The following is an 18,773-nucleotide window of genomic DNA, read 5'->3' on the forward strand; positions in this document are numbered from 1 at the left end:
GCACTTTACGTCTGGTGTTCAATTCAACAACACCAGTCACATTAATCTTATATTTCGTACAAAACCGATCCATATTTTATTGTAAATAAAATTCAATAAAATTCCGGTGGACATATTGGACGAAGATGTCCGGTCTGCAAGAAATTCCGCTTGCCGATCCCGAGGGTCTGTCTGTGGAAGGCCCCGAGGTGGCCCCCGCTCCTAAGTCCAATTCCTTGAAGCGCTTCTTCAAGATCAGCAAGAAGCCACTGATGCGCGACCAAGTGGAGGATGACGACGAGAATTCCTCCCAGGACAACAAGGAGCTGGGAAAGTCTAACACTATAAGTCGCTTCTTCACCCGCATGAAGGGAGTCAATAATAAAGGTACGCTCTTTTGACAGGTATTAAATGAGATTTGTTGAAAAAAAATTATTACCTAATGACTTACAATTAAATGGAGCGCTCCTTGAATAATCATAAACCTCACTTGGCAGATGCTCAAGATCCTTCGAGCTCGGTGGTCGAGCCCGTGGAGCATGATAAGCCGCTGCCGAATGCTAAACCCACGATTAAGACATCCATTTCATCCTACTGGAAGGTACTGTTCAACCGCCAGAAGAGCCAGCGCCAAAACGCGGCTTTCGGACAGTCCACTGCCAATAAAGTGGATAACGAGTCTGAAGAAGTCCATGAACTGCAGCCAGTAAGCCAAGATCCCGATACCGATACTCAGCCGACTGTCAAGGATGAGCAGGATGAAATGGAACGTGGCACGGGCCCGGAGCCACCCAACCCGAAGCCCACCAAAAGTGTTGCCAGCAAGGCATCCGGTCAGGAGATTCTCAGTGCATTAGAGGGCGGCCAGCTGTCCACCAATGATCACGAGAATGCGGCTTCCATTTAGCCGTCTTCAGTTAACACCAATCAAACACGTTCTAGTATCTCTACCGATCTTGAGTGAAAGGATTATAAATCAGTTAGGGAGCTGATTCAATCTTACACAATATATACTCTTTAAACAGTTCCCTGCACAAGCATTTTCGCTTTGATTCCGAGCTCACGAAATAAACACATACACGCCCCATTATGTTGGTCCTCTGAATTATGGTGTCATGTCATCCTGTCTGGTAAACCCATACATTTTTGGTCGTCTGTGGGGTCACAGAGTTCAGTTAAATCGGTTGTTAAAACGTCTTCACTGGGGGGTTTGATTTCCTAAACGAGTTTCATGTTTTGTGGGGTTAAAAGGTGCCGCATGAGCCAGACAAGTCCGAGAATCTTTTGAGGTTTTCACTTTCGAGGGAAGCCCTAAAGGTGAGCCACCCCCAAAAGTTGGCTAACTAAATCCTGTAATGAGTATTTAATTGTTGGAAGGTGTGCTATTAAAGAATAAGGGTGCCGAAAGTTTTATTTCATACTTAATTTCAGTATCGATATACATTTGCAAATTGCTTGGCTGACCGTAATCAGTTTTAAATAGGTATATATATTTCAAGAAAGAATAGTTTTCTTATCACTTATCAGTACTGTGGAAAATCTGAAACACACCAGTTGCATATCAGGATAAACAGCTGGACGATGTTTACCAACATTGAGCACAATCTGCGCAAACTCTGGACACGGCTGAAAGTAGTAAATATTTACATTGGCTAGACCAAAACAAGCACTTGTTGAAAGCCGACCGGTGAGTGCGGCAAATGCGAGATAAACACGCGATATGCGCATGTCCTACTTCCGAACAGCTGTTTCTGGGGGCTGCTGTCGAGGGTGGGTGGTAAAAGTGGGTCAAGTACCCACCCCACAACTTCAATTCCCTCAAATTTCCTTACATTTAAGCCGAAAAATACTAAATAACATAGCCCATTTAATAATTAAATATATTTGATATATATTCTAACCTAAACCGCTTGATAAAGTGAATTATAAACCTGTATAAAAGCCAAATTGGTAAGGAGGGGGTCAAAGGGCGTCCAACAGATAGCAAAATTCTTCTACAGATACACACCATAAACTCAGTTTAGTTATAGAGATTTTTCTTCGTGGACGTGGCTTGCTGTAAAACCCGTAAAAAATTGCAAATCTATTGAAAAAACTAACCAATTTCGAGGTAAGCTTGCCAAAAATATTAACTTAAGTTCGTTTCGCAACCGGGTTGTATGAAAATTCAATGTTTTCTATGAAGTTTCGTGCGCTTGAGCACTTTTTCAATGGCAGCATCTTTCTGTGCGATACATTACGCAATTCTGGGCGTGAAGTGTTAAATATTATTTATAGTTAAATCCTCTTTTGCCAAATTGCAGAATGCGAAGTCCCTCGGCAGCAGTTTCGGCAATGCGAAGGATTTGTCTGATATAATGACTGGCAGCTTTAAGGTGCAACTCATCAACATGGGCACTCGCGCTGCCGCCTGTAAGTTTGTCCCCAGAAGTCTCAACTTTCTAGGATGTTCAAAGGACCTTTTTTCTGCTTTCAGTTCAGGCAAAACTGAGAGCCCTTCATGAATACCACGTTCGTCTACTGCACAACGTCTTGCCTGCGCCCTCTGGCGTCGATATTGCTAACAATATCAAATACTTTTCTCAAACTCTACTAAGTAAGTAGCTTTAAAGGATAAAGGAATCTATGTAACTATCTCAGATCAAGGTCTTTAAGTTATTAATAGTATTAATATCTAATACTTTAGTCTTGTAAACATATTCTAAGCCCCTAATTTATTTCTAATATCTTTAATTTACAGCTGTCCTTAAGGATGTGCGCACCTCACCGCACGAGCTTATCCGCGATCCTCTTGAAGATCCCACTCGCATGTCTGCCTATCCCAATCTCGAGTACGGCAACCTCTACAATGCTCTTACAATGCTCATCGATGTGGCACCTTGCATCCAGTACGGCCAAATTGGTGAGATACTTTAGGCTTACAATATCTTAATGCTCATAATACTCTAATGTGTCTTCTTTTCATTTTCAGTTTTCGGAAAAGCTCTATTGCAGTGCCTAAGCTGCATACTTCCCTTTCTGGACAAAGATCTTATCGATAATCTACCCTATCTTGTAAGCTCTACTATATCAGTACTACCACCAGCGTTGCACCAATGCATCATCAATGCTCTTTGCTACTATATCTTGCCCTTTACTATAAGTGAGTAGTGGCTCAATCCCCAGATGGTAGAAACTTTTTATAATCTTTAATGTTCAATCTTCAGCTCGTCGCAGCTCCGACGAACAGGAATGTCAGGCCTGCCAGTCAGTGTCCTCGGTCATCATGATGGTGCTGCAGTACTCCAACAATCCAGCTCATCATTGCCAGCTCCTGGAGTGCCTGATGACCCTTAAGCATAATGTCGTCAAGGACATCCTCTGTGTTGTGGCCTACGGAACCGCTGTTTCCCGCACCTCGGCTGCCAAGCTGCTCTTCTACTACTGGCCAGCCTTCAACGCCAATCTATTCGATCGCAAAGTCCTACTATCCAAGCTAACCAGTGAGCTAAAACTATTTCAAATGATAACTCATATTATCTTACCTCATCCTTCTTATCCCGAATAGATGACCTAGTGCCCTTCACCTGCCAGCGGGAGCACTGTCCCAACTCCGGGAACGCGGAGGCAGCAAAAGTGTGCTACGACCACAGCATCAGCATCGCATATGCCCCCGACTGTCCGCCGCCCCTTTACCTGTGCATCGAGTGCGCCAACGAGATTCATCGAGAGCACGGAAGCCTGGAGTTCGGCGACATCCTGCATCCCATGCAGCAGGTGTCTATGGTGTGCGAAAACAAGAACTGCCGCTCCAACGAGAAGTCCGCCTTCTCCATCTGCTTCTCCACGGAGTGTGCCAGCTTCAATGGCAACCACCCGATCCGCTACTGCAGCCAGTGCCACAGCAATAGGCACAATTCCCGACGAGGTGGCGATCATGTGGTCCATCGCAGTTTGCAGCCCGCCTGGCAGATGGATCCAGAGATGCAGATGCACATGGTGGAGTCGGTGGTGAGCCTTCTGCGAGAGGCGAAGCCACTAAACTTTGAGCCCGGCAAGGAGTCCTCGTCGTCTGAGTCCAAGAAGAATGGCTCCGGCATCACAGCCGACAATATTTCTCTGGAGGAACGTCAGAGACTGGGACGTTATGGTATCTGGCTACTGGTGGGTCGCTGTACACCCACTGCAGATACTCCCGTGGAAGTTCTGGGCAGGATTCTGAGCATGCTCTTCCACTGGTTTCATGTAACCGCTTACTCATACGATGGTATGTTAAGATGATGAATTATTTGTAAACTTAAGAACCGTAAACAATTTCTCTTTAGCTGCCGGACAAGTGGAAAGTACCATTGAGAAGCTCAAAGTGGATCACGTTTGCAACTGGCTGAAGGACATCTGCCGCATCCACTACAACGTCTTCATCTCCTGCCTGCTGCCACATCCCCCGGAGTATGCCCGTGTTGGAGGTCACTGGGAGACCTTGGCGTCGCGAACAAGCCACTTAAAGGAGGGTCTTCAGCGGCTCATATGCCTGGTGCCATACGAGGTTATCACCTCCGAGATTTGGGACTATGTGATGCCGCACTGGATGGAGGCCATCACCAACGACGTGGCCGAGAAGGAACTAAACGAGCTGAAGATTGTGCTCAGCAAGATTCTCGATCCAGAGATGTCGCCTCTGGGCTTTGATGCCAAAACCATGTACAATTTCGTGGCCATTCGATTTGAGAAGACAACGGCAAAGGTGCAGCAGCAGGCACTCCACTGGCTGCAAATCCTCACCAAGCTAGAGATCCTTATCCCACTGGTCCAACTGTTCGCCATGTTCGGCGATGGTGTTCGCATAATGAAATACGGCATCCAGCACGAGCTGATGCGCGAGAAGGATGCCCAATCACAGTCCTTGGCCAAGGCTCCCAAGACCCCGTGTAAAGAGAGCAAGGAGACCAAGGCGGATATGGCCAATCCGCCCAGGCGCAGCTCTATTTGTGAATATGCTTTCCACCAAAATTTAATAACTAAGTATAATACATTCTTTCAATAGCTCCTGTTGTCGAGGATGACTCTGGCAATACGTCTGCCATTTCGGATGACGAGGCGCCCACGAATCGTCACACGGAATTCTCCACGGATGCTGAGCACAACCTCACCTGTTGCATCCTCATGCTGGACATCCTGCTGAAGCAAATGGAACTACAGGATGTGGAGCAGCACATGGGCATCCATACGAGTGTCTGCGAGAACGTCTCCAGGTTGATCAAGTGCATGGTCACTGCAGCTCGAGTGGGTCTCAGTAGTCATGTCTGCGCCTTGAAGGTGAGTAAATCGTTTACTTAACTCAATAAATTCCCTTAAATTTAACGAATAAATTAACGTATTAGGTGGCAGAGTGTGCTTACTGCGAGGCTTCCATCATGTGGCATCAGCTAGCTACCAAGTTGGTCCAGTTCATGGCACCATTGAATCCAGTCCGGCCACCAGATGTAAATCATCATCTTAGCTAGAAGCTTTATCTTCTTATGAGTGATCTTCCAGGTTCCCATCGAGGACATCATTGAGGAGGAGAAGTCCTCGCGCAAATCTCCACCCGAATCCGACAAGGAAAAGACTCGTGATCGAGATGTTTCCCTCTCGATGGCTCCACTACCCATTCCCTTGGGACCTTTAGGAGGATTTGCAGGTACGCTCCAGGCTTTTCAACGCATTTCCCCTTTATTTCAAGACCCCTAAACAAACCCCCGTTGTATCATAAGCCGTCTATAAAGTCCCACCAAAGTTTCTTCCCCAAAACCAACCCAAATACCCACTTATAAATAAACTAACCACCGTAACAGTAAAGCAGTGAAACGTCACCAAAAAGTAGCTAAATGTAGACAGTACTTGAGCCTGGTCTATATAAAATATATTAAATTTTTTGGGCGAATGGTATGGAATGGCGACTCGCCCGTCGAGCGTCCCTATAAACAACCTAACTTAGCCTAAAACCCACGTTAAAACGCAAACCGAACTTTGTTTCAACCTACAACTAGAAACCTGCACTGCTATGCCTTGTAAACAACTACCAACTTGACCCAACTAAACAATCCTCAGACTAAATCAAACAATCTCAGCAGTATGAATTAACAGCCATCTAAACGATCATTCGTGAAAAACATACCGTCATCCCGATCTCATCCGTACATTATCTTTTAAGCCATAACTATTTGTCTATCTTGCTATCTCTCTCTACATAAATATGTATATTTGTTTCTCTCTCTCTATCTCTAACATATTCTACTCCGCGTCTGCCTGTACAAAAATAACATAACTAACGCTATCTCTCTCTCGCTCGATCGCACCCTCTTCCGCGCGTACGAAACTGTCTGTCTCTCTCACACTCCAAAACTTCTCGTCTATGCCCAAAAATAATCTACAACTAATATCTACTCATGAAATACTACAAAACTAATACCGTACTAAATTTAAAATCTATCAATCATTATCAGATATCTTTAAGCTAGATCAATTCTTTTCAGACGATGGAAAAATTATTATAATGGCAGGTGATGCACCACAAGAAAATTTTTCATTCGTTACAAACAAAAAAAAATCAAAAATACAAATAACAAATTTACATTACATTATGAAGCATTTGTTGAAACATTTCGTTACTTCACTCAAACAAACCAAAAAAAATATTTTCTAAGCCATACGACACGAACAACAGAAGAAGACAACAATAGTTTCGCTCGATCACTCTAACCAACTTAACTTTGTCTCCACAAACACACGCCACAACACTCTCTCTCTATCTCTGTTTAGCGTTACTAGAGTATATGATTTAGAATATCCAAGCTTTTATTATATCTAGTTGACCTCCGTAGATTGACCGCCCGCCCCTAGAGAGTTCAGTTCTGTTTTGCTACAATCGATCGATCGATATCCGTTCGGTTCGGCTATAGTGCGCCCAAAAATGAAACACAAACTGCGAGTTTTTAATCCAAAACCACAGATGCACTGAAGCCACACGAATTTTACACGATCTTTGATTTTCGGTTGGCAGTACGAGTGCCTAGTTTAAATCCTGCCGTTGGACTTGAATATATTTCAAAACCGGATACGCCTAATCCACGCGTAGTACCCGACCCGATTGGCAGTAATGTAAATCGAAAAAGCCTGCATGAGATTCTTTCACCGATACACCTATTTTCTAACTATCCGAATGACACTTGTAGGATTTCTATACGTATGCATGGTTGATTTGTGAATGCCAAACAGTTGTATGTTGTATGACCACTAAGCGAACTTCATTTTTAGCTGGACTCGCCTTCCCATCTGTCCCGATCTGATTCTAATCCCCATTTATACTTCTCTTTGAAAAAGGTCCTGTGCCGGTGGCCGTGCCCCAACCAGAACCGCACTCCGTTGGCGGAGTGCTCGTCCACATGCCCCACGTCTGTTCCGTATGTATTTCGATCATAAGCAATGCCAACCGTACACATTATGTTCTTCAGTTGTCACTCCTTAATTGATGACCACCATACTCGAATTTAAAGTTTCTTACACACTACAAACGAAATAAAACAAAAGAAAGAAAGAAAAAAAATAACAAAAGAATAAAAATAATAATAAGAAATGTAACTCAAAATATTATGCGTTGATTGTAGGTATTTTGAAACACCCCATATATATACATATATATATTTTATATATTTGCTATAAATATTCAAACTAATTAATTACAGCAAGAAAGCAATACTAAGTTAAAGTGAGCATTCGAGTTATTTCATTTAATCGACACACATAATCTCTTATCGATTCACTTTTGCTTTCCTTAACACAAATTCCAATTCAACGTTTTACTTTCGAAAATTGAAAATCGATAATTGTCGAACGATTATACAAACGTTTTCATTTCTTCATATATTTTTTATAGAATAACGAAAATGGGCATTCAGTTGATAGTAATGAATTGAGAAAAGTTCACGCCACAGACGAGGTACTTTGTGCATTCTTAAAAAAAAAGAAATACCAAACAAAAGACAAACAACTCAACCAACAAAAGCTATACAACCTTGTTTCAAATTTAAGTTTTATCATTTGCCCAACTATTAAACACCCATGCGATCCGATAATTGTACAATTCGTTTTTCTATATCTATAGTTTTTTATGTCCAGTCAACAAATCGTACTCTTCGTGTTAAGTGTAAATAAATGTACAGAGTGTTTTTCCCGATTTTGGTTAAGTTGTATTTTTGCTTTAGAAGTCAACTTTTCTTTCCAAATTTTTATTTATTAATACTTCAGTCCTAGAATATTAAACATAGAGACATTATAGAGGACAAATAGGTTCAAGCAATGACGAAAAGTAAGCTAAATTAGTGACAATTAATTTTAATTTACTTTCAAGTTTATAGATAATTAGACTGTTAAAAATGAAAGATTTTGCTGATTAACATTATTCACGACACCTGAAAAGTACTTTCTTTTAGAGAAAATACTCCAAAAAAAGCGTTTTAACTAACTAATAGTTAATAGTTAAGAGCATTGCGATCCGAGTCATAGATTCCTTATTACTTTTTTTCTTTACTAGTTTTTTAATAATTTTATTCAACTACTGTGTCTCAAAGTATCTTGTATGTGTGTGAAAATAAATTACAAATTATCGTAAATCGACCAAGAAATCGAAAAAACGAGTTATATAAATGTACATTTCTTTAAGTCAATCTCGATTTTACATATCTTATTTAACATGTAAATATTGCGTTCGATGCTAATTTTATTCACCTAACACTTAATTCATTTGTTTTATGGATCATTGTTGAAGAGCATGTTCAATGTACAGCACTTTCACAGTTAATTGCCTTCCCCCACCTCCAATCAATAAAAAATGAAATGTAATATTACTATAATCACAGCAATGCACAGAAAATGTATTAAATTTTTTGCAATTTTACGTGTGTATGTATCGTTCTTGATGTAAATTACCTTGTTACCTAAACGAATCTTAAGACGGATATGTAAGTGTAAACGAAACGTCAAAACTTCCCGAACATTGCATTTGTCTACATGTGTTGTCAAAGGAATGTAGCATACCGTACACACCATGTAAACCACGTGTATATACGATGTAAACCTGTTGCGAGTCATTGGCACTGTGCCCCCTTGCTAATCCCACATCCTTTGTCTCATGCAGATCATGACGGCCACGGTAGAAACAGTTTCAGAGCAACTCGACCTGGCCTCCATCCTGCCCACAGACCGGGCCATAGCCCGCTCTATAACCCTTTCCGACGCGGACGTGGGCAGCGCCAATGTCAGCGTGACCAAGGCCTCGGTCATGGGTGAGAACGGTGCCAATGGCGGAGCGGCCTGTGGCGGCGGTGAGAACGGAAGCGGATCCGAGGAGGACGAGGAGGAGGAGGACAGCGACGACTTCTGGCACACCTCCGTGGGCAAGTTCAAGTTCACCCTGGACACGCTGCCCCAACCACTGCAGTATATCCATCAACTGCTCACGGTAGGATATAGTATTCCTTCGAGTAGCACCTTCGGGTTATTGCAATTTGTTATAACCAAGTATTAATAGCCACCATCCTCTTGTTCCCAAAGGAAATACCTACCATCAAGAAGCCGGAGATCCTGTACTATGTTCTTCAGTGCCTGAACACGATGGCTTTGCATGGCGATGCTTTGGCCAAGGCGGCGAGGGAGCAGAGAGGCTTCTTCATCTGGTGCCAGGAGAACCTTCTGATCAAGAAGTAAGTGATTTTCAGGGAATATGTGTTATTAATCAATGGAATAATCTATAATTTCCAGCCTTTGGGAGCTCTGCAACGCGGAGCACTCTCACATATGCCAGGTGGGCGTGCCGCTGCTGCTGCACTGCATCACGCTGCCACTCGGATCGGACGTGTTCTGGCGCGTGGTGCAGGAGGCTTTCCACGACACGGACTGGCGTGTCCGCTTCACGGCAGTGGAGCGAGTTACCGTGATTACCCGCTTCATGGACTCCACTCCCCTGCGCTCCGAGGTGGGTCTTCAGACGGCCCTGGCCACCGCCTTTTGCCACCTGATCGCCAGCATGGACGACATCAATGTGTACGTGGCGCAGCGGGCGACTCTCTACATTGGTACAATCCATGACACGGCAATTCGGTCGCTGCTCTTCTGCCTTGAGTCCCAGTTCGATCTCTTCATCGTGGACCGTCCGGTGGTGCTGCAGTCGGTCTACCAGTTGCACAACTCCCTATCCGATCGCAAAATGCTCGGCTGGGAGTTCTTCCTGAATCGATTTGACACGCTCTTCGTGGAGGCGCAGATCAATCTGGAGAAGTGCGGCGACATCTCGTACCTGCGGGATCTGCGGAACTCGGACAACGGCAGCGAGGCGCTCTCGGCCAAGATTCAGAAGGCGCGGGAGGCACTCAGCCAGTCGGACACCAGTGGAGGCATGGCCAAGACGCTAAGCGCATCTTTCGGCACAAAGTGGCCCTATAAGCGAACCATGTCCGCTCCGGCCAGCATGGCTCCAAGACAGGACAGCAAGTTCGGTGAGTTCTCTATCAATAGGAGCATCACAATCCTTCTAATCCTCCCTTCAAACAGTTCCCGAGAAGGAGAAGATCTACAGCCGCCAGGTCTCAGCGCCTATACTGAAGCGGAAGACCTCGCGCTTCGGACTGGGTCAGTTCCTGGGCAGTAGTAGTGGGGGGGCTTCTGGCAGCAGCCAGTCCGTGAACCCGGCCGCAACGGCAGCGAGCTCCTCGCGACCCAAGCCGCCGCCTTGTCCCGTCCACCAGCCAGCGCACACGGCCTTTCCCTATCACACCCACCACCACCATCCACATGCCCACCATCCGTACCCTCACCCCCATTCACACCATCATCCGCATCATCATGCCGGTAGTAGTGCACACGTAGCCACCACCTCCACCACTTCGGCCGGTCTAGTCTCGACGCACAGCCAGAGCCACCAGTACCTGGTGCACTGTGTGCCCCCCAGTCACCACAGTCCGATGCCCACGCTGCAGGAGGCGGAAACTCTGCTCCGGTCCCAGGCGGCCGCCGATGCCGCCGCAGCGAGTGGATCATTCGGTGGACCCCTTGGTCATCCGGGCCAGGAAGCAGCGGCGGTCGGAACGGGCACAGCCGGAGGCAGTGCGGGAAACCCGAATCCCCATCACTCCTTTCACTCCCACTTCCAAAAGCATCCGTCGGCACCCAACCTGCTGCCCCCGCCGCCGGCCCCCAGTCCCAGCCCCTCGACTCTGGCCTTCCCCATGCACTGCACCTGTGATGCCACACCACATCCGCATCCTCAGGTCTCGGGTGCGGCGGCCACCGGCAGCGCGGCGAACCCAGGTAGGTGCTAGAGCACGTGTGTTCCACTGTGTCAGTTCGTTTTGTGATTCCCCTCCCCTCGGTGGCGTCTGATGATCGGTGTTCTAGCAAAATGCCTACACCACTCACAAGGAATGGGCTGCATAGACTTGGAAATGTATTATAGAATATATATTTTTTATATATTTAATTTTTTAAGTTTAAAACATTCCATATCTGGAGATTTTTAAGTCACTATCAATTATGAAAACCTAATTGAAGATACTTTCGAGTGTACAACGTTAATCACCAAAATAGTGCACGAAAATATACATATTAAGTTAATTTTCAAAAACTACATTTATAATATTTTTCAAATTATTTTTCAAATAATAATAATTAGAAATCCCATCCTCGTGAGTGGTGTATCCCATTTTCGGTGTTGCTTTGGCTTTGTCAGTGTGTAAACACCATTTGCATTATCATTCAGAACAACCAAGATCGGAGAAGTAATAGTTAAGAAACTTTTTTTATGTTTATTCGAATTGGCAGTATCTCCGTATATTATATATGTTTTATTATAACAACATTTTGTTTCTTTAAGTTTTACCTTGCTTTCTTTTTTACAATATAACTACATTAAGGAGCATATTGTTTTTTTATATCTTATAATTATCATATAATAATTTAAGAACTGTAATTAAAGCATGTTTTTTTAAGACATACCCTGTCATCCCAAACATAAGAGCATGTTCTACCTAACAAGCACATCTATAGCATCGCCATCCATATAACATCCATCCATTCTCCATCGATCTATGTATCTGCATCACACTGTTCTATATGAGTGTTATATCTGTATTATCCAGCTGAGGTTCTAGTTGTGTGTGTTACTCTGCTTTTCATAACAAATGTCGTTTAAGTGTGTTCCCCCTTCGAACTGGTATGTATGCTAACTATTCTATCGCGGTCCACTCTACATAAGAAAACTCTACTCTTTCTACCTCCAACCGTCTCTGTTTCAATACTTTTGAATTTCCCCTCGACAAGTTTAAATTGAATGGAAATTGGCGCTTACTCGACAGAGACATAACTGTATATTATACAAGAATCATACAAAATTTTAAATCAACATAAGCAAAAATCAATCTAATTGTGGAATTGGCATGTGGCTGTGACCAAAAAAAAAACAAAAAAACAAAATCAAAAAGATATTGGTGTTTTTCCCTCTTCCCCCTTTCATCCAAATGCAATTTATAAAGATACTAAATTATGAAATATTTCTATCCTCCAAATCCCCATGTAGATGGTCATATCCACTCATTGGGCGGTCTGAACGATGACAACCTTATTGGACTACTGTCGAGAATCACGGAACTGGAGGAGTCAGATCGGGAAACCATTCACCTGCTGGTCTTCATGCTGATGCAGTTCATGTCCCGCACGGATCAGGCATATCCATCCGAGGAGAAACCGATGACCAAGACCCAGAATATTGTCCTCAAGCACCTGTTCCTACTGCTCGGTCACAACCAAATCGACAAGACCTTCCATACCACTCCGGAATCTCTAAGGTATTTGATATTTTGGGCTGATAAAGCTGTTGTGAATAACAACCCGTTTTTTCCCTAGGGTTTCGGCGGTCTTCAATGCATTCCTGGCCAATCTTCCGCAGGTCTTGGACCAGAATCATCTGATTGGCGGCCTCATCTTGCCCTCCGTCATGCAAATCATACTCTATGCGCCAAATCCGACGAGCACCTCGGGTGAATCTTACCAGAACATAGTCTTCAACTATTCCCTGTGGCACCTGGAGCAGTATCCGCGGCGCAACTGGCTGTTCACCTTGCTGGTGGTGCTCTACAAATACTCGTACACTCAGCCTCCTCTTAGTGGATATGTCATCGCTGGCATCCGCTTGATCATGAACAGCCTGCGTGGCCACTTCCACCAATGCCGGCGCATTCCGACCACCACCATTCTGGACATCCAGGGCGTAGGCGGTGCTGCTCGATCACGCGATGTCAGCCAGCCGTCCCTTGGCACGGATCCGGACGACAAGGAGGCCAGTCCGCCGGCCAGTCCCATGTTTCCCTCGGAGGGAACCAGTGCCGCATCCAAGAGCAAGGGTAATGTGGCCTTCACACCGAAATTGCAGCATGCGTTCCGGAAGTACAACGACTCCAGCCTAGATGCAGATGAAACGGAATCGGAACTGGTGGCCATTCCGGAGAGCGATCTTTCGGATAGCACTTTACACGGCAGCAGTGCACCGGTTGGTTTTCAGTCTTATAATGTCTTACATTTCAATTAATCCGTATTTTACGATGCAGGGATCCTTTGATGATACCATACACTTCGAGGACGTCATGCCACGCAACCGTCGAGCTCTTGAATACACCGAAGAGGTGAGATTATTACATTGCATATTATACTTTAAATACTAAAGCTAGAATTATCCAAACCAGAAATCCACAAAGTCCCACAAGTCGATGATCACCACCAAGGTCGGCGATACGTACACAACCAAAATCAAGGCCACCACTACCAGTGAGACTTTGGTGACCACCCACACCAGGCACAGTTTGCAGGAGGGTGTTCGCATGATCGTCACGCCCTTGGTGGGCGCGGAAACCACAGAAACGGCGATTGTTAGTCCCCCAGTGGATGTTCATCGTGCTGTGACCGTGCGCAACAAGTCCCTGGAGAATGCAGCCGCCTCCACATCGAAGATGTTCGCCGCCATAGCCACGAATCACCTGAAGGCACTGGGCGCTTTGCAGGACATGCCTGCGGTAGTGGAAAGAAAAGCCGGATCCAGCAGCGGTAGTGGTAGTCGATCGGGCAACGGAAGCGGAAATGGCAGTGGAGGAAGTGCTCCAGCTGCTATCCAGGCATCATCTTCGGCAGCCGCCAGCAAGCCCATTGGACGACATAAGACGATTGTGGAGTGCAGTGCCGGAAACTCGAGCTCCTCGGCGGATGATTCGCGGCAAAAGAAATCGCAAACCAAATCCCTGAGACGCACGGATAAAAACTACGGCTCGCCGGACTCACCGCTGTCCAAGATGAGCGTGATGCCGAATCCAAGGGATGAAATTGATGAGAGCATGCAGAGCTTGCCGCCACCCAAGAGCATTGCTGCCCTGGAGATTCCCACTCCGGAGCGTCTGCTGCCCATCGGAACCCAGGACACGGTGGCCACCCTAGTGGAGCGAGTGAGAGATGGCCTCAACCTGCCGGACATCAGTCATCTCAAGCAGGATAGCCTTGATGTATCGGAAAGCACAAAGGATGATGTAACCCCGAGCAGTAGGACAAACTCTCCCCGACGGCTTATTAAGCAGGTGGCCCTGGAATCTCCGCCGAATCCGAATGCTCAGCTTCCGTCGCAACCCTCTGCAGATTTGCACACCTCTATTCTCAAGAATGTGCAGCAGGATCTGAAACAAAATGCCCCCGAAGGCAATGGACTCACCACCAGCAATAGTATCAAGCGTCCTCGACAAAAACTGGCTCCCTTCAATGTGGACAGCAATGCTATTCCGGATATTCGATCTCGGTTTGCTGGTTCCTGGCCACCGCCTCCATTTCAGCCCGTGGATCCCGAACCCGATGATGATGATGAGATCGGTGCAGAGGCCTCCAATGGGCATGGAACCCATTCAACGCCTCATGCTCCACGTGGGGTGAGTCATTCAAATTAAGTACTAGGTGAGGTATACAATTATCTTTGATCCCGCAGAGCTCTCGTCGTGTTGGAGACTACACCATCGTGGAACGATGCTCCGACTGCGGTGCCCACATTGAGGAGTACACGGATGAGGAGATTGGCATCTTCATAGTAATCCTAGGAACCTTTATTCATCGAGAACCTGCCATGGCAGCACCATTCCTGCCCGAGATTCTCACCATGACTTCACGGTAAGTGGGATCACTAGTAAATCCATCTCCTAGACTACATTTGCCTCCATTTTAGGATCTGCTTAAGTAGCACCCATGCCTGGCAAGGCGAGAATGGTCCACCTTTGGCCAGCAGTGCCCAGGCGGTGGCCTGTCAGTTCTTCCGCTGCGTGCTTCACCAGTTGGCACCGAATGGAATCTTCTTGCAGGTGTTCCAAACTCAAATGAAAAGTAAGTAATGAGCTAATATGAAGGAAGTTATTCAATTAAATTTTCTCTTTTAAGTGAAAATCCGTCACCACCATTTCCGCAGCATTGCCAAAGCGCTACAGGATTTCCAGGACTTGAACTCCACCAGTCCCATCTACATGGTCTGCGAGTCACTGACCTCCAAGAAGGCATTACCCATTGACCAGCTACCGGTGATTTTCCGCAACATGGCCGAGTACTTGAATCTCCAGTGCGTTCCCACGGAAGCGGGTGTGGGCTTAGCCGTTTGGTCACAAGCCATGCAGGCCATGGAGTCGCTGCTTCGCCAAGTAATCGTCATCATGCCCAGTCTCACCAATGCGGAGTATATGCTGGACATCATGGCGGCCACCTTGAGGCTCAACTGTGTGCCAAAGACGCTGCTCGATCCGTATTCCAAGATCATGGCCTATTGCGTCCAGCATACCAATCTGGAATACCAAACGCTATACGAGCTGTGCACTCTGAACATTAGATCATTTAGCAAGGATCGGGATAAGAACTTACTGTGTCGTCAAATGATCTTCGAGTTCGTCCAGGCTCTGAAGTTTAAGTCGAATATTCCGGATCACAATCTACTGACCATTATTGGTTTTGTGCTCCTTGATGCTGGCGGAACTTTGCCTCCAGGTGCTGCTCCTGGCTTGCCTGACGCGGCACCCATGATGACCACCAATTCCGCGGATTGTTTGAGGCAGTACATCAACGATGTCATTGATTTTCTGGCCGATTTCCACACGCTTAGCAAGATTAAGGTTGGAATGGATGGATGGAACCAACTCATGAATTTATTGACTTCTTATTGTTTATATTTTGTTGTAGAACTTCAAGAACGGGCAGACGAGCTGTGGACTGGGCGAAGACACTTTGGGCGGAGTCCTCAAGGGAGCGGTGGCCCAATACTTGGCTCTGGAAATGTCGCGTGGTAACTCAAGGGACAACAAAGCAGTTTCTCGCTATCTTCCCTGGCTAAACAATGCTCCATCGTCTCTTCAGCAAGGGTAAGTTCCAGATCAGGATTAACATCTCCATACCATTACACAAATAAACGTTTATTTAGACCCAAGGAGTTCACAGAGTGCGTGGGTCACATGCGCCTTCTGTCCTGGTTGCTACTGGGCTCCCTCACTCACATGGCTCTGATGCAGCGGCGCCAGGAGACGCATAGCATACCTACGCCCATGCCGCAGCAGAATAGTCAGGGCACCGGTCCTGCAGCCAGCGTACATTATCAGCATCAAGGAGTGACCTATTCGCAACCGGTGCCGCAGGAAGCCTCCTGCCACATCGCCGATCACATTCAGGTGATCTTTGCCGGATTTGCGGAACAGTCCAAGACTTCCGTGCTGCACATGTCCTCGCTATTCCATGCCTTTACGCTTTGTCAACTATGGACGGTATACTTGGAGCAGATGGCCCACAATACCAACAGCAATGCGGAGGGCAGCACGTTGGGCGTTCTTTTTGAGTTCTGGGCAAAGGTGACGCCCTGCATCTTGCAATTGGTGTCCCACGCCAAGCCGACAGTCAATAAGGATCAGCCGCAGACCCCCCTGGACTTCCAGACGCAGAGTGCTAACTCGAAGCTGTCCGAGATGGTCAACCTGCACTTCCTTAGTCTGTTGGAGGCGTTGAAGGACACCAATTCCACAGTGCTGGGCAAACTGCTACCCATGTGGAGCCCCGTTCTCTCCTCACAGACGCAACTCTCGGACACTTTGCACGTGCGGTTGCAGAACGTAAGGGACTATGCACCGGACTACGAGGAGCAGCAAACGTACAAGTCGGAGGCTCTGCTCAAATGGCTGCAGCGTTTGCAGTTCAAGATGGGCCAGATCGAGTTACAAGCATCCACAGCCACGCAGTTCTATTCAATCTAAGTATTCACAGAGTATACACAGTATAGTTATGTATGCAGTCTTATTTAGTAATTGTTGCCTACGCGAATAAATAGTACACAATGTTTCTTGGAAATCGAATAGCATAGATTCTATCTCATGCTCTGCCCACAGGTTACTCGAACACCGTGTAATGAATGCCACTGGCGGCTGATCCTCTGTCTTGAATCGAAGGATCTTGCACTTCATTCGCTTCGCTGGCTTTTTGCCTGCCTTCGATGAGAAAAGTGGCTTGGGGATCACGATAGTTGCGGAAGGATTCCTTGGTTTTCACAATCGATTCCTCGGGCAGGCCAAGTCCGAGTCGAGAGTCTTTAAGCCTGGCCAGCCGCTGTTCAGCCTGCTGAATGCGAACCTCCTGAAAATAATGTGGATTTAGCATCGAAGTCTGTAGACCACAAGCAATGGAATCACCTTCACTCTTTGCATGTAATCCATCTGTAACGCAGCCGACTCAGCCAAAGGCACCAGCTGGGCCTCTTTGTGCTGGATGAGTGGCGGAGTTGCTGCCGTTATCTCCCAGTGCTTGCCCTTTTTGCGCACCCGCTCTTTGTCGGGATCGTGGACATTGGACTTGGTGGTGCGGAATGGCATAAACTTTTGCCTAGGAGTATTCACATTTGTTTCCGTCTTATCGATGAGGTAGAGGGCATGCTGATCGGGAGGCAGCTCCTTGCTCAGCTTTGCGGCCACTTGACTAGCGTCGATTTCTACGATCTCCGCAGGAAGGGAACTGGTGTCACTATGTCCTGCCAAAGCCGAATCTGGGGAGTCGGTGGGTTTCTTAAACTCCTCGATATCCGCCAGATCATCTGCCGTAATGAGACTCGTTGGCGGCGGAATCACCTTGACCTTCTTCTCGTGCATTGTTCCCTGCGCTATAATCCTCAGCGGATCCATCTCCACCTCATCATCGCTGTCCAGAATGTCGTCCACATGGGCGCCCTCGTCCGTGTTTCTGCCATTCCACTCCAGATTGTTGAGAGCAATTTTGCCCTTTTCGACAATGTTGAGACCGCTCAGCATTCGAGTCGCCTCCTCCACTTCATCCCGCCTCCTGATCTCGGCCAGTAATTTCTCGTACGACTCCTGCAGACGCTTTCCCTTGTCCGGCAGTTGGTGCAAACGCTTTCTAAATAAAGATAGAATTAAATAAGTAAAATAAATTCACAGGGAGCTCCACAGGTGGAAACTAAAACTCACTTGAACGACAGAAAGTGCGACTGCCTGTCCTTAATCTCCAGCAGCTGCGGATAGGTGAGTGTCTTCAGGTCCTTGCTGTTCTTCTCTTTCGCCTGGCTGGTGCCCGGGATACGGCTAAGCGGAGCAGGAATCACTTTATCGCTCATTTTAGCTCACTTATTTTGCTTTCAAGCTAAGTATGACCGTGCTATGGTTGCAATAAAATACTTAGTGCTGCTACGAAACAAAGGGCTACCGGAATTCACTTAATGCCTATCGTTA

At 46.3% G+C, this 18,773-nt stretch overlaps 3 protein-coding genes across 5 annotated transcripts; 2 read left to right on the top strand and 1 right to left on the bottom strand.

The window, feature by feature from the left end:
* Positions 1 to 1,089, top strand: LOC117143733. Its single transcript, XM_033308543.1, has 2 exons — positions 1 to 366; positions 477 to 1,089. Exons 1-2 carry the CDS (start codon positions 126 to 128, stop codon positions 884 to 886), a joined length of 651 nt encoding a protein of 216 aa, XP_033164434.1. The 5' UTR covers positions 1 to 125; the 3' UTR covers positions 887 to 1,089.
* Positions 1,090 to 2,010: 921 nt separating this feature from the next.
* On the top strand, positions 2,011 to 17,390 carry LOC117143267 (protein unc-79 homolog). Of its 3 annotated transcripts, XM_033307844.1 has the most exons (27): positions 2,011 to 2,089; positions 2,283 to 2,391; positions 2,456 to 2,575; positions 2,720 to 2,881; positions 2,951 to 3,121; positions 3,186 to 3,461; positions 3,527 to 4,225; positions 4,284 to 4,946; positions 5,003 to 5,274; positions 5,340 to 5,441; positions 5,494 to 5,638; positions 6,444 to 6,500; positions 7,321 to 7,400; positions 7,874 to 7,936; positions 9,134 to 9,457; positions 9,550 to 9,698; positions 9,757 to 10,490; positions 10,546 to 11,301; positions 12,566 to 12,833; positions 12,892 to 13,534; positions 13,593 to 13,667; positions 13,728 to 14,948; positions 15,005 to 15,183; positions 15,239 to 15,393; positions 15,448 to 16,166; positions 16,234 to 16,412; positions 16,472 to 17,390. In XM_033307844.1, the coding sequence occupies exons 2-27, from the start codon at positions 2,337 to 2,339 to the stop codon at positions 17,289 to 17,291; spliced, it is 9,087 nt and encodes a 3,028-aa protein (XP_033163735.1). In that variant the 5' UTR covers positions 2,011 to 2,089; positions 2,283 to 2,336; the 3' UTR covers positions 17,292 to 17,390. The 3 variants fall into 3 exon arrangements, with proteins under 3 accessions (XP_033163735.1, XP_033163737.1, XP_033163736.1); XM_033307846.1 differs by lacking the exon at positions 7,874 to 7,936 and having other exon boundaries at positions 10,546 to 10,623; XM_033307845.1 differs by lacking the exon at positions 6,444 to 6,500 and having other exon boundaries at positions 10,546 to 10,623.
* On the bottom strand, positions 17,315 to 18,704 carry LOC117143268. The gene is made up of 3 exons (XM_033307847.1): positions 18,513 to 18,704; positions 17,724 to 18,441; positions 17,315 to 17,667 (listed from the first exon to the last, which is right to left on the bottom strand). Exons 1-3 carry the CDS (start codon positions 18,656 to 18,658, stop codon positions 17,425 to 17,427), a joined length of 1,107 nt encoding a protein of 368 aa, XP_033163738.1. The 5' UTR covers positions 18,659 to 18,704; the 3' UTR covers positions 17,315 to 17,424.
* Between the last annotated feature and the right edge of the window lie 69 nt (positions 18,705 to 18,773).

This window comes from Drosophila mauritiana, chromosome 3R (genome assembly GCF_004382145.1).
Source record: "Drosophila mauritiana strain mau12 chromosome 3R, ASM438214v1, whole genome shotgun sequence".
NCBI classification, from domain to species: Eukaryota; Metazoa; Arthropoda; class Insecta; order Diptera; family Drosophilidae; genus Drosophila; species Drosophila mauritiana.

Coding starts and splice junctions, on each gene's coding strand:
- LOC117143267 (XM_033307844.1), top strand. CDS start 2,337: ATGACTGGCAGCTTTAAGGTGCAACTCATCAACATGGGCACTCGCGCT. Junction 7,401..7,873: donor ACATGCCCCACGTCTGTTCC/GTATGTATTTCG, acceptor TATTTTTTATAG/AATAACGAAAATGGGCATTC. Junction 16,413..16,471: donor CCATCGTCTCTTCAGCAAGG/GTAAGTTCCAGA, acceptor ACGTTTATTTAG/ACCCAAGGAGTTCACAGAGT.
- LOC117143733 (XM_033308543.1), top strand. CDS start 126: ATGTCCGGTCTGCAAGAAATTCCGCTTGCCGATCCCGAGGGTCTGTCT. Junction 367..476: donor GAAGGGAGTCAATAATAAAG/GTACGCTCTTTT, acceptor CTCACTTGGCAG/ATGCTCAAGATCCTTCGAGC.
- LOC117143268 (XM_033307847.1), bottom strand. CDS start 18,658: ATGAGCGATAAAGTGATTCCTGCTCCGCTTAGCCGTATCCCGGGCACC. Junction 18,442..18,512: donor TCGCACTTTCTGTCGTTCAA/GTGAGTTTTAGT, acceptor ATCTTTATTTAG/AAAGCGTTTGCACCAACTGC. Junction 17,668..17,723: donor ATTACATGCAAAGAGTGAAG/GTGATTCCATTG, acceptor CATTATTTTCAG/GAGGTTCGCATTCAGCAGGC.